The following is a 15297-nucleotide window of genomic DNA, read 5'->3' as shown; positions in this document are numbered from 1 at the left end:
ACCATAGCAGGAGTAGGTCCTGGATCTGCTAAAAAGTATACTGGCAAGAAGTGGGAGGGAAACGTCTCTAGTCTATAGCATATGCGCTTTGCTTATGGTTATGTGACTACACTATTACATCCCTAACCAGGACTGGAAGAATTCTAGTGCTCAGTCAGTGCCAGTGTTTTTCAAACAGCTTGAGAGTGGGATCAAGCAGAACGAGCTGAATTTATGCAGAAACTCCCCCGTTAATCAGTTGCAGCAGCTCAGGGTGTAGGTGCTGCTGACACGAGGTGTTCCTTGAAACACGACAACCCCTCCTAAGGACGCTACAGTTCCTGCCATTCCTTAGCAGGCTTGGCTCTTCGGACAAAGCCCGGGCAACGCTCCACCTGCCCGGCGCGCTGATGCAGCCCCTGTGCCGCGCGCCGCGGAGCGATGGGGCATGGCGTGGAGCTCAGGCGGGCGCCCTGCGTGGCGCCCGCGGCACGGGCTGGTCCGGGGCCCCGGGAGATGCCCAGGGGGCGGGGGCGGCCCTCGCACGCTGACCTATGGCAGCGAGCAGGTGGCGGCGGCTGTCAGCACGCGGGGAGCCGGCCGGCGGCGCAGGCCCGCGCCCCCCACCGAGCGCACAGGAGCGACCCCGGCGAGGCGCGGGGAGGAGCCTGGGGGCAAGGCAGGGGGAGGGCCGCTCCCCGCCCTTGATTGGCGCAGGGGCTGCATGATGCCACGTCCGGCGGGGGAAGCCCTGCCTTGCCGCGGAGCCTCCCCGCCCTCGCCCTCTTTGCAGGTGGTGCGCGGCTGCAGCCGGCCGGGCTCACTGCTCCTGCCGGGGAGACGCGCGCTCGCCCCGGGCGCTGCAGCCCCCGCCAGCCGCTAGCGCGCCCCTTGGCTGCCGGCCTCCAACTTTGCCCAACCCGCCGGGGCTGGCTATTCGCTGGCAGCGCCCCCCGCGGCGCGTGTTCCCGCCAGCGGGGCTGGCCCGGCTCCCCCCCGGTGGCAGCTGCCCCAGCCCCGCGCGCTCAGCCCAGCGGAGCCGGGACTGGCCCCTTCGCCGCGCTGCTGGCAGTGGCAGCCGCTCCCGGGAGCTCGCCCTGCCCAGTCCCGCGGGCTCGTGCCTGTGGGGTGGGGATTGCGCCCCCGCCCCCGCCGCCTGATTTCCCCGGAGCGGGGCTTGGTCTCGTGAGCAGCGGCCGGGATGCGAGGGGGCCGGCGGGACTGAGCTGCCACCCGCGAGCCAGTGAGCGAGCGCCGGGCGCAGGCGGAGCCGGCGGGGCAGCGGGACCTTGGGCTCGTCCTTCGCGCAGCGGGCTCGGGGGCTCGGCGCGGCAGGAGGATGCATTTCTTCCCGTGGGGATTGTGGCTGCTGTGCGTCGCCGCCGCCCCGGCGCGGGGGGACAGCGGCAGCAAGGCGAGGAGCTGCGCCGAGGTCCGGCTGTTCTACGTGGCCAAAGGGTTCAGCCAGACCGGGGTCCCCCAGGCGGAGATCTCAGGTGAGCCTCCCTCCGCGCCTCGCCCCTGCCCCGGACACCCGGCAGCGCGCTGCAGAGCCGCTCCCGCAGGGGGCAACCTCTGCCCGGAGCCGCTTCGCCGCCGCGCTGCCGCGATACAAAGGGACTCCGCTTTGTCAGCCCGCCGCTGCGGGAAGCTGCGACTCTGGCAGGACGGCGCTCTGTGCGGGATGCAAACCGGGGTGGGGGGCGTTGGGCAGCGGCTCCGGAGGCATTGGGAGGGGATCCCCCTTCTGTACAGCATCCCCGCGTGTCTTCGTCTGTTCCCATCCGATTTCTCGTGAAGGAGCCCACCAATTGCACAGTGATCCATCCAAACAATGGTGTGATTTTCCTAGTCTCGCCTTCCCACGGGACCAGTGCAATAGGTTCCTCGGCAATAAATATCAACTTCAGTCTGTTCTGGAGTGTTGTGGAGAAAAACGATTTCTTGTAGGCTTGTGATTTTTGTTAAGGAGTCAGTCAGTTAGAAGTAAGGGAGTGGTGAAGTCAGACCTTAGATGTCTTCAGGAGGAGGGCATCCCCAGATGTGGCACACCAGCCCTTCTTAGCACTTGCAAAGTCTTCCGATAGACGAGATCTGTCTTGATTTTCTGTGGTGCAAGCATGTTTAAAGGAGATATTAGGTGATTGCTGTCCGGTGTTTTCATTATTGTACAATTACAATGAACTGGAGGATTTGGGTTAGAACTCAGGATCATCAAAATCCTATGGATTTGATTTCAAAGCTAGAAAGTGCCCCATAGTTACAAAAGAGAATAACTTTTGTTTATAATGTTCTGTTGGATGAAAACCAGCTTAAAGGCATTTGTCAGTTAAAAATTTAAGTGTCAAATGATTTTTATCAGGTGTTTGAAACAACCCCAGTCATCTACATCAGAATTGATTTCTGCTATATTAATATTGCATGTGAAATACAAACTAGATGGGGGAGGGTCGTGTCTGTTTTTTGGCAAATAAAGAGGAGTTTTCAGAAAATCTCTGAAACATAAGGAATATTTCAAGGTTTGGTTTATGTTTTTGAAAAATCTGCATTTATTTTTGTTTGTAAAGCTTTGCCGAAGTTCTGATTCACAGACTTGTGACCCATATCTAAGAGCTTTCTTGCTCACTTGTGGGAGCTACTTAGTTCAGACAAAGCATTAAGACATGCAAGTGTACGTGCCAGAGCCAACCTTCAGGGACATCTCAGTTAGATTGCAGTTTGTAGTTCTTTCCTAAGCTGCAGAATTTCTTATGAATACTTCATAATGTAGTTTTATGGGGACATTATTATCATCAGCTGACATACAAATGGAGAAGGCTGAACTTGTTGCCATACAAATGTGAACTTTTTCTTTGTTGAAAGGTGGATATTAAAGTAAAATGGAAGGTTTCAGAAAGTGAAATAGTGGAGAATTTAAAACCTATTTAAATTAAGGGGTTTGGGGAAAAATGGGGGAGGGGATGCAATTAATCCAGCTAAGCAAAAAAAGACCCTTTCCCCTTGGCTACAGATATCCGTAAAGGATTGTTTAAATATCTCATGCTGCTTAAATAGCTCATGCTGCTTATAAAGTCTTCAAGGGCGTAAACATTTTAAGAAACAATATAATGAGGAAGAGTACATGAAACCCTAAATGAAATGAGCTTCAGCATTGGTCATATTTTAGAATTGTGTGATATGCATTGCATAAGATATAAATATCTTGTACCCTCAGGGTCACTGTGTTCAAAACTGTGTTCAAAACTTCTAAAAATGCTGAGGTTGGTAAAGAAATAAGAGGAGACAGATTTCTAGGAACAAGGTTTATTATTTCTAAAGAATTACCAGTATTCACGTTTGCAATCTTAAGCAATAATGTTTGAACTATAGGAACAAATGGTTTACCTCTGACAGTGAAACTGTACAGATAAATATTGTAAAAATTGGTGGAATGAACTGAGACAAATGGGGGAATACTGTCTTCACATGTGAACGTTCTGCTGATAGTGCAGCCAATTGTGTACTTAAAATACAAAATGAGAACGCTTCATGTTCATTGTTGGTGATTGTCACGTGTACTTCTAAATTCTAAGTTCTAAATGTTTAGAAGTTTGAAGCTGTCATCTGTACTCTCTTAATATCTCTAATATATAGATAATGTAGATAAAACGTTTTACTGTGAAAATGTCAATTTTGAGTTGGCCCAGATTGTGTATGGTTCTGGTTTGTTGATTATTTTATACATGGAATGCACATACTGTTTACTTTTTCAGAATAAGGGTGTCTCAAATGGCTTTTTAGTGACAACTGTGTAACCATCCATGACAAGTAAGATCTTGTCTTAAGAGACCACTTTATCATATCCCCAAAGGTACGGGGTAGAATATAGCTCTATCTTAATTAGCAAATGACTTACGTTAAGCAACCAAATTCTGTTGTCTCTTTGAGTGGTCACTGAAATATAATGAAACCTGTCTTAGTTTGGTCAGCTGACCAGAACTGCATCACAAGACTTGTTACCCACTGGGCTTCGTATGACAGAAATCATGTCAAGATTCTACTATAATCTCATCTGTAAATGTCTACACAACAAACACTAGGGGAAATTTCAATTTAGTAAGAAGTGCTGATTGGGGTGGTTTAACTATGAACAGCCTGGCTTTGCTTTCACTGAAATCCCTGTGTGAGTGAGAGAGGTTTCCCAGTGTCCAACTCATGGTTTGTTGGACAAGGGCAAGGGTCGTCCTACAAGCAGAAGTAAAAGTAAGTGGGTGCACCCCAGTGTGCAGCTCTGGTAAGAGCTGGGTAAGCTGCAGCAAAAGCCAGCAGAGAGCTATTTACAGAGCTGGCAGGGCCCCGGGTTGCAATAGGACAGTACCTGCAAGAAATTCTAAGTTACTGTCACCACTGCCTATGAGCCATCTGTTTTTCACTCTTTGGAGAGGAAGAGGATAAAGTGTAATTGGCTCCACGTGACTCCTCATGTTTTCCTCCTCCTTCCATAGTCTTCCTCTTACTAAATGAAGAAACTGCTTTATTTCCATCATTCCCAGCCCCATGGCTGTGGCTGCCTTGCTCCTCGATCACTGGGACTGTCTCAGGAGTCTGGTGTCATCATTATTCATGCACCCCTGAACTCCTCTTGACTTCAGAAGAAGTTGATGGTGTACCAGTCATGCAAACTATGACTTAGAATGAGTTAGTTACATTTATATTGGCTTTAGCACACTTCACATTTTTTAATCTACAATTTTTAATGATTTAAGAGGATTATGACTAATAGAAGAACTCCTTTGCTCAGCAGATGATAGTATGAGTGTACGAATCAGCTGGAGAGGTGGCTACACTGTTACTGTTATTAGCTCCTTAACACATACAGTGCTGATTAAGGGAAGAGTCCAGCCCCCTGGATTTCTCATGAAACAACCAGGGCAGGGTTTCTAACTTTACGTTAATGGAGGCACAATGCATTGTACATGTCTAAGCAAGCACTCGGCATGTGTCAGATACTAGTATTAATCATGTTTTAGGAAGAGACAAGGTATTAAATCTCATGGCTTTGAAGTCAATGGCAAAACTCCCAAACATGAAGAAGTCTACTCATATAAGCAGGGCTCGACAAATAATGTAATCTACTCGCCCATGGCAAGTAGATTACAACCCGGAAGAGCCAGCACACAGCGATCTGCGCATGCGCAGAACCGCGCAAAACTGCATAGCTGGCGAGTGGGGCTCGCTGCCACTTGGAGAGCCCTGCATATAAATAATCTCCACATCCCAACCTCAAACCCCTGATTCTGCTGTAAATATCTATGGTAATGAACATCCCTAAACTAAGGAGCGATATTCCCTCTTGCACATGATGCAATTGGCAACATTTGCTGGACCCACATCTACTTAGTTGGTAACAGACTGGGCACAGGTTTCCTGCCATTTGGAGAGTATTCCCTGTGCAGGACTCATTTGCCTGTAGACTTACTGTCCTTTAAGGGCATTTAAAACCACGAACTGTGTGAAAGAGCCAGGGCATTAGCAAGGTAGGGATGTCTGTGGACCATTCCCCCCACAGACCATTGTCTGGGGTGCTATGAAGGGTTGTAACATTTCAGGTTTAACTGGTTAACTGATTAAGTGGGATCCCGCGTGGGGCTGGCAACAGGAGCCAGAAGTGGGCGACAGGTGGGGGCTGCTCCCCACTGGTGCCCGGTACGCATTCCCCATTAAGGGTTTTTTTTTCTGGAAAAACGGCCATTTTTCTGGAAAAACTTCACTTATGTCCACACTGCAATTGCATTCTTTAGGAAAAAAATTGAAAGAACAGAGGGGTTTTTCCAACATTGGTAAATCTTTCTATGAGGAAGAAGCCTTTTTCTGAAAGAGCTCATTTGGAAAAAGGTGTGTGTGGACGGGAAAAGAGGGAGTTCTTTCGAAAGAAAAGGAAAGAAAAAGCGCAGGTGCCCTGGTGGCCACTCCGTCCATAGTATTCACAGCTGAAATGCAAGATAGTGTCCATTTAGCGTGGATGCTAGAAAAAGCAGATAGCTTTTTTGATGCGCTTTTGCTGTGTAGACGCTCACTTTCGGAAGAAGTTTTTTCAAAATATCTTTTCGAGAAAAGTTTCTTCTGAAAGAAGCCTGCAGTTTAGACATAGCCATTCCTAGCTCTAAGTTAAGCTGGGACCTTCTGTTCAGATTCTTAAACAGATTATGTATTTAAATGTGGCTGCTGTGAGGCAGTGTGTTGTTTGAATTCATTTACCCCAGGATATCACTTCTCAAAACATGCTTCCATCTCCTGCTGTAGCCAGGCTATGTCTACACTACAGGGATCTATCAGGAAAAGGTATGTAAATTGTGCTCTATTTTCAGAAGAGGCTTTTCCGAAATTTGGCCCGTCTTACACTAGGCCATATTTCGGAAAAGCCTCCTCTTTCAGAAGAGCCCTTCTTCCTCGTGGGAGGAGGAAGACGGCTTCTGAAAGAGTGCATCTGCTCTTCTGCAGCAAAAAGCGGAAGAGCAGACGTGTCCCATTGAGGTGGCGGAGTTTTTCCAGGATATTTCTGGTATCCCGGAAAACCTCTGTAGTGTAGACATAGCCCCAGAGGCTGCGTCTACATTGGTATCCCTTTCCGGAAAAGGATGCTAATGTGACGAGTCGGAATTGCAAATCCGCGGGGGATTTAAATATCCCCCGCGGCATTTGCATTTACATGGTTGCCGCTTTTTTCCAGCTTGGGGATAAGCCGGAGAAAAGCGCCAGTCTAGACGCGATTCTCCGGAAAATAAGCCCTTTTCCGGAGGATTTCTTATTCCTACTTTCAGAAATCCTCCGGAAAAGGGCTTATTTTCCAGAGAATCATGTCTAGACTGGCGCTTTTCTCCGGCTTATCCCCAAGCCGGAAAAAAGCGGCAGCCATGTAAATGCAAGTGCCGCGGGGGATATTTAAATGCCCCGCGGATTTGCAGTTCCGACTCGTCACATTAGCATTCGTCACATTCCGACTCGTCACATTTTCCGGAAAGGGATGCCAATGTAGACGTAGCCAGAGAGTGTCTAAGATAGGGGTTGCATGGGCAAATGGTGAGCAAAGTGCAGAATTTATTTTCTGGGACTTCTGAGCTAGTTTGGTTACTCACTTTTCCAGGCAATTCTGCTACTCCCCAAAGTTAAGTATCATTTAACTGTATGCAGTACTGGCTCTTTTTAGTTCGCCTTGCTTTCATCGCTCAGATCTTCTAGGCTCCCACAAAGTGCTCCTGTGACTCCATTATGGTCTGAGAGATTGTCAAGCGTATGTATGAAAGTCATTGTGGAGACATTAGCTACATTAAGAATTCAGGAATACTGCCCTTTTCCTCTTTGTGCAGGACCTAATTTGATGGGGACTTCAGAGTGTTACTGAGTTAATAACAAATACTGGAATTGTATTTGAGTTTTTCTGGAAAACTCTAGTAATAAAAGTAAAGGCACAGTGATTGGAAAAGCTACAGATGAAGTGGGACTTTCTGTTCTCCAAACACCGGTCTCTTCTACTTGAACCAAAGGTGATTCTCCATTGGTTCCTGGTAGTAATAGCAGGGTTATTCTATCATCTTTGTGTTGTAGCCACAGATGGATGATAGGATCGCATACACTTAGCTGGTGTGTTATAGTGCTGGTGAGCTTGTTCGGAAGAGATTAGATTATTTGAAAGGTAGAAAAATTCTCCTGACCCAGCATACTTGTAGTATGTCTGAAGAAGCAACACACACTACTAGATTATGTCCTGTTTTCACTAAAATTGACAATGATCTTGGTATGAATGTTAGAAAAGGTTTTGGTTGAATTTAATCCCTTTCACACTGATGTCACTTAATGTGATATGTTTACATATTTTCTGCTTGGTGATTGTGTTCCTAATACAATATGTGCACATATACATACTTGTCAAAATCACATTTATGGAACAAAACAAGTTCTCTCTGGTGGCTAATTAGTAGGGCCCTGCCAAATTCATGGCCATGAAAAAGATGTGTTGGACCATGAAATCTGGTCTCCTCCCTTGAAGTCTGGTCTTTTGTGGGCTTTTACCCTATGCTATTCAGTTTTCACAGGGAGAGAGACACAGCATTTTCTCAAACTAGGGATCCTGACCCAGAAGGGAGTTGCAGGGGGTTTGCAAGATTATTTTGGGCAGGTTTCAGTATTGTCACCCTTATTTTTGCGCTTCCTTCATACAGGCAGCTGGAGAGCAGCAGCATTTGGTTGGGTGCCCAGCTCGGAAGGCAGTGCCCCAACAACAGCAGTGCAGAAATAAGGATGGCAGTACCATATCGTGCCATCCTTACTTCTGCGCAACTGTTGGCGGCAGCTCTGCCTTCAGAGTTGGGTCTCAGCTAGCAGCTGCTGCTGTCAGCTGCCCAGCTCGCAAGGCTGTGTCGCTGCCATCTGCATCACTGAAGTAAGCCTAGCAGTATCTTATCACCCCTTACAATAACCTTGCCCTCCCCATTTCTTTTTTGTGTCAGGACACCTACAGTTACAGTACTATGAAATGTCATGATTTTAGCTATTTAAATCTGAAAATTATGATTCTTTTTAAAGTCCTATAACCAAAATGGACTATGAATTTGGTAGAGGCTCTTCTAAGTAGATGCCTAGTCCCTTAGGTTTAAACAAAGTTTTGGTACAATAACGGACCGAGGCCCAGATATAGAAAGGTATTTAAGTGTTTCTGTGCTCGGGTAACCAACTTAGGAGCCTAAATGAGATTTAGACTCCTAACACCAATTGAAATCAGTGGCTCCTAAGTGGATAAATCTCTTGAAAATGAGACCTAGGCCTCTGAGGGTATTTTTGAGTAGTAGCTGGGAGTATGCTATCCAGCACAGGTAGACTTGAACCAGCGCCCTAAACCTAACAGAGGAGCTGCAAGCAGCACAAGTAACAGCCTGGGCTAGCCACCCAAATACTCTCCTGCTTGACTCAGTGGGTATGTACTTGGTTGGATAGCCTACCATACATGCTGCCGTGGCCACGCTGCTGTTGGCTCAAGCAGAGCTTCTGTGAGTAGATCTACCTGAGGTAGGAATAACACCTCCCAGCTGCTATATAGACATACCCAGAAACACTTAATGTTGCAGTGCTGACCACAGCAATTCCAAAATATATCTAAACTAGTCAATTAGCCCATCACAGGGGTGCTGTATGGGGACCGCGGCACCCAAATGGCCGCTTGCTCCCCCGCGGCAGTCCGGCTGAGCAAAGCAGAAGTCAGGTGAGTGCCACGGCGGGAGGCAACAGCTCTGCCCAGAGGGAACAGCCAGCGTTAGAGTCATAGACATTGGGCTACTATATCTATATCTATCAGGCCCCAAGTGCCTGCCTTGTACATATTTAAAATCTAGAAAGCTGTATATTAAAATGTTCATTTTAAAGGATTTTCCTTACTCAGTGTGAGATGGATGACTAAGTTCTCAGTACATAATTATCATTATCAACTGCATCTGACAAAAATATTTCAACAGCTCCTTTTGTTGGAGAAGCAAAACATAATTAATGTCTTCCCCCGCCCTCGCCCCCCTGGAAAATATGAATTAATGTATAGCTTGAATTCCTTTTGTTTGAAAATCCATAGCCTCTTTCCCTTGTTCCTCATTCCTCTGATTTTGCCACGTGGCTGTTCAGTTCTCCTGTTTTTATTTAGAGAGGCTGATAATATCAGTAAAATCTCAAGACATGCAGATATGTTTCATAAGATCAGAGATGGGCACCTCTGATGTTACCAGTTGCATTCAGCAGACCATATAGACTCATTCTTGTGGCTCATTTAAGTGACTAGTTGTGCTTATACTTTAAAAAAATATAGGTTGCTGTCTTTACTATGAAAAGATTGAGTTCAGAGCCAGAGATTATGTTTTCTTATATCAAAGTAGTAATTTATTTAAAATAGAGGGCCTGGAAAAATCTGCTCACTAAAAAAATCTGGGAACCTTTCTCTAATGGGCCATGAGGGGCTAGTCTAACTCCCAGTTGTTGCTGGAGTCAATGGATTATTACTTGTATTGCTAAAGCACCTCAGCTTTCCAGTTATGGCCCAGGGCCCCATTGAATAAAACAGAACACAAATATTGACCCTTTCCCAAAAGGCCATAAAGTCTGAGTAGCCATACTGAGCCTGCTAAGTGACAGGGTGCTAGTGTCATCTGACTTGAGCCATAGGATGAAGTGTTGTCTCTTGTGTCTGCCATTGTGCTGACCGCTTCCTTGGAATTCTAGCTTGCTTCAGAGCTGGCAGGTGAGATTATGAAGCTGGGGCAGGTGATGGTCACTGGGAGCAGGGAGCCAAATGGGATCTAATTGTGTAATTAAACTTAAAATTTAGGCTACCAAAGGAGCCTAAATGCCACTGAAATTCTATGGCAGGCAGATATTGTAGTTCCTTAGTCTGCATTGAAAACCCAGCCTTTATTTGCCATTTTCTAGCCTGGCTCCTATTTTAGATAGGCTGGAAAGAAAAAAAGCCTGACAGTTTTAATACATTCAGAGTTATAGATCTCGTCCTGAAACATGGAAATGCAAGTAGAAAAAAGGAGTAGAAACAGCAAGGAAGTATCAATATTTATGAGGCAGGTAGAAAGAGGACATTCTGTCCTGTGACATGGTTGGACACTACTAACTACATACTCCGGATGTAAAAGGTTATCCGGTAAAGCCTCACCCTTAATCGATAATACCGGATCCGGTTAACCAGGAGGGGCTGGAGCCGCTCCCCACCTGCCCTGCGCAGGGCGGTTCTCCAGCCCTGCGGGGCCCACCACAGCAGCCCTACCTCTCCCCTCCCACTGCAGGTTACACGCTAGCTCCTGAGAGTGAGGCCAGCAGGGGCTGCCTGCCCTGCTCCCAGGGAGCCGACTGTAGAGCCCACAGCGAAGTCACCCCGGGAGTGGACAGGTAGCCCCTGCTGGCCCTGCTTCTGGGGAGGCTTTGCTGTGGACTTTGCAGTATAAAGCTTGTTTTAAGCTTTATACTAGAGAGCCTGCAGCATGTGTAACTCTAACTGCTAGGATTTTTAGCAGTTACACGGTTACATTTTTAACCGCATTTTTACAGCCTCACTGCATATACCATAATGATTAAACAGAGCATGGTTTCCTGAAAAAAGGGTGTATCTGTCTTACAGTGATGTGTACGTGAATTACACCTGCTCAGAGGAGCAATGGCAAAGTATCTCTTGTATGGGAATCACAGCCACTCCATGTGGTGTACATCTGTTTGCTTGCAACATCTTGGTTTAACTCTGTTTTTGATTAGACAAACCCTTTGTATTCCTTTGAATCTGTCACATTGTAAGATGTATTCAGCAAATTGCACAACATTCGCTATTCTTGTAATAGATACCTTGCATCAGCCCTGCTGTTCTGTCCTAGAGTGAGTGTCTGTTGGTGTAACTCCACTGCCTGCACTGGAGCCTCTCTGGCTTCCCACCAGAGTAAATAAGATCAGAATCATGCCCATTACTTTCATCCCTTATGGAGGTCCATCTTGGAGGCCTAGGCACTTACTATTTGTATAGTAATGAGAAGGGAAGGATGATTTGGTGGGTAGGGTGCTAACTAAGACTGAGACACCCAGGTGCAATTCCCTGACCTGGCACAAGTCTGTTAGGCCCAGTCTACACTATCACAGGGCATTGATCTAATAGCATAGCAGATCTACTTACTGCAGTATCTTCCCTACAGTAAGTTGATACATTCCTGTCAACACCCTTTACTCTTCTTGTTCTGGTGGAGTACCAGAGTCAATAGGAGAGTGCTTGGCGGTCAATTCATCACATCTGTACTACATGCGATAAATCAACCACCGCTAGATCGATTGCTCCCTGCCAATCCAGGGGGTGGCGAGACATGCCCTTAGTCTCTGCATCTTTACCATGCGAGGCATACCTCTGAAAAAAAATCTGCACATCTGTGCCTCCATGTCCCATCTGTTCTGAGGATAAAAGCAGTTACTTCTCACAGGTGTTGTGCGGAGAAAAACATTGAAAGATTGTGAGGTGCTCCCTTACTCTAGTAACAGGGACTATATAAATTACCTTAGCTAGATAGTCCCTAGTATTGTGAGTGGTTCCATTTAAATCACTTAAGAACATAAGAACGGCTATATTGGGTCACACCCTAAGTCCTTTTAGCCCAGTATCCTGTCTTTCGACAGTGACCAATGCCAGGTGCCCCAGACAGAATGGACTGAACAGTGATCCATCCCCTGTTGCCCATTCCCAGCCTCTGACAGACAATCTAGGGACATTTCCAATGCCCATCCTGGGTAACAGTCATTGATGGACCTATCCTCCATGAATTTGTCTAGTGCTCCTTTGAACGCTGTTGAAGACCTGGCCTTCACAACATCCTCTGGGAAGGAATTCCACAGGTTGACTCTGCATTGTGTGGAAAAAATACACTTTGAACCTCTTTGGTCTGAGACCCTCTTGTCCGGCAACCTCCCTTCATCTAGCAAACTCCCTTCATTGCATCTGGTCAAGTCCTGAGGGTGCCAGACCAGGCAGATCCAACCTGTACTTCCTTTTGTTTGTGTTACTTCTACCTATTAATTTCATTTGGTGACCCCTAGTTCTTTTGATATGAGAGCAAGTAATTAACTTTTCCTTATTTGCTTTCTCCATATCAGCCATGATTTTATAGACCTCTATCATATTCACCCTTAGTCTCCTTTTTTCTGAGGTGAAAAATCCCAATCTTTCTAATCTCTCTTCATATGGCAACTCTTCCATATCCCTAATCATTTTTGTTGCCCTTTTTTGAATGTTTTCAATGCCAAGGTATCTCTTTTGAAATGAGGTGACCACATCTGCACACAGTATTCAAAATGTGGGTGTACCATGCATTTATACAGAGACAAGATATTCTCTATCCTTCTTTTAATGATTCCTAACAGTCTGTTTGCTTTTTTGACTGTTGCTGCACACTGAGTGGATGTTTTCAGATAACTATCAACAATGACTCCAAGAGCTCTCTCTCTTCTGTGGTAACAGCTAATTCAGTCTCCATCATTTTTGACGTACAGTTGGGATTATGTTTCCCAATATGCATTACTTCGTATTTATCATCATTAAAATTGGTCTGCCATTTTGTTTGCGGTCGCCTAGTTTTGTGAGATCCTTTTGAAGCTCTTCACAGTCTGCTTTGACTAAACTATTTTGAGCAGTTTGTCACCTCACTGCTTGCCCCTTCCTCCAGATCATTTAGGAATATGTGGAAAAGGATTGGTCCTAGTTCAGACCTCTGCGAGACACCATAGTTACTTTTCTGCCTTCTGAATACTGATAATTTATTCCTACTCTTTGTGTCCTGTCTTCTAACCAGTTATCAATCCAAGAGAGGATATGACAACTCATGGTGGTTAATACTGTTTGGGGTTAATGTTTGCAGGAGCAGCTGCTTGATTACTGTCGTGTTAGGGTCTGTCTTCTGGTAGTTAACTTCCTTCCTCCATCCCAAACTCCGATTAAAGCAAAGATTTCTTTTTTCAAAAATGATGTTCACTTCCCTCATTGTGTGTGTGTGTGTGTGTGAGTGTGTGTGTGTGTGTGTGTGCGCGCGCGCGCGCACGCCTCTGACAATTTAAAATGTACCTTTATGTAATATTTGATTCCCAGCCCAGGGGATTAGATTGCCTCCATTGACAGTCTGAGTTCTGTGAAAAATAATGAAGCTTTAGACTGACACTTAAAACGCTTGTCTTTACAGGACGAAATTGCAAGTTGGTTCAGTGACGGCTGCCCAATAATGAATTTCCATTTTAATTCCAGTTTTCCAGACATAAAATCACCTTTTTTTCCTGGTGACTCAAATATGCTGTGTGATGGTTGTCCAGAACAGACTAGTTCTGTACCTTTTCTAAAAAAGAAAAAATATAGTAATCACAAATGTGTGGCCTTTATTGACATTGTAAAAGTAATTCTTTTTCTTTCATATGCAACAGTCTGAATAGAATAGTATAGAATTACCCACCTCTTGTAAACTCTTATAATTGGCAACTTAAACTATTTTTAGATTATCATGCATTCTACTAAAGCACTTTTAAAAATATTTAATATGGTTTCAATGAGCAGCATGATAGTACTTGTGCAACATTCAAAACTTTTGATTAAAATACAGGTACTTTATGACAAATAGTTTTGACTTGCAAAATGGTATTTTATAGCTTTGTATTATATTATATAATTTTGTCAAAATATTTCAAGTTTTTTTACACAAGCTTCTTGTTTTCTGACTGGTGTGGGGGAGTGGACAAGAGAAAAACTGAAAAGCTATTACTTTCATCTTTCAGTCTATTTCTGGATGGGAAAAGAATACAATAAAGGGTGCGTTTTGGAAATTAAGTTTAACTCTTTAGTTGGTAAAAAAACAGAAAGTAACTCATATGTCTATCTCTTCTTATATTCCTGAATGGTGACAACATTGAAAAGAAACAAACACAAATTCAGTTTAACTTGACTACTCAGTAAAGTTTCTGGGGTTGCACTGGCATAGCGGGGGGCTGAATTCGGCTTCAAGAATTCATTGCAAACTTGAAGGGATATTAACTGTCAGAATTTCTCTAACTCCAGCTGTCTCAATAAATGAGTTAAATTGTGGAAGGAAAGACTTGTGGTTACTTGGCTGGGAAGTGGGAGGAAGGGGATCTGTGCCCTTAGGCCTCAGTTTTCATGGGAATGATACAAGTCACTTCACTTCTCTCCTCTCTCTCTGACTGTTTCCCTATTTGTAAATGTTAAATGGAAATGTTATTTGTTAATTACCTCATGGAAAGTGGGTTGGTTGTGGGGCTTAATTTGCTGGATTGTAGAGCTTTGAGATGCATAGAAGGAAGACATTATAGAGGAGCAAAGTATTCCTCTTTCTGACATAGCTGCCTGGCTTAACCCAGCCGCATGAGTTTAAAACAGTTGCATAACCATTTCCCAGTTTACAAACATCTGTTTGGCTTTGCTGCAGAATTCCAAACAATCCCAGCTAAAACTCTCCTCCTTGGTGCGAGGTCTCACTTAGGTTTCCACATTGTGGGAATAGAGTCTCTTTATTGAATTGGATCAGTATGGACTGCTTGGGATTTTAAACCCACTGGGAGTTTGAGGAGGCTCTGCTCTGCAATAGGTGGACTTCCCACCAACTCATTCAGCATTTTATTGGGACTGAGCCCATGCTGAAGTGGGAGCTCTGGCCATTGGTGCTGGTTCAGCCCTACTGGCCACTGCAGCAGAGTGTGAGGGTGAGGCTAATGGCTTTACCCTGAGATGGACGCTCCAGAGATTGAAGTCCCGGGGTTTGATTTAGTGGG

General features: G+C 45.4%; 1 protein-coding gene across 1 annotated transcript in view; it reads left to right on the top strand.

The window, feature by feature from the left end:
• The first annotated feature begins 742 nt into the window (after positions 1-742).
• The window catches only part of GPC1 (glypican 1), a 340184-nt gene continuing 325629 nt past the window's right edge, over positions 743-15297 (top strand). Inside the window, exon 1 of the mRNA XM_075937488.1 lies at positions 743-1475. Within this exon, the coding sequence (XP_075793603.1) occupies positions 1319-1475 (157 nt within the window). The 5' untranslated portion in view covers positions 743-1318. The remainder of the gene's footprint in view (positions 1476-15297) is intronic.

Source organism: Pelodiscus sinensis, chromosome 10 (genome assembly GCF_049634645.1).
Source record: "Pelodiscus sinensis isolate JC-2024 chromosome 10, ASM4963464v1, whole genome shotgun sequence".
Classification (NCBI taxonomy): domain Eukaryota; kingdom Metazoa; phylum Chordata; order Testudines; family Trionychidae; genus Pelodiscus; species Pelodiscus sinensis.
Note: the sequence above shows the minus strand (reverse complement) of the source record. Positions and strands in the feature narration are given on the sequence as shown.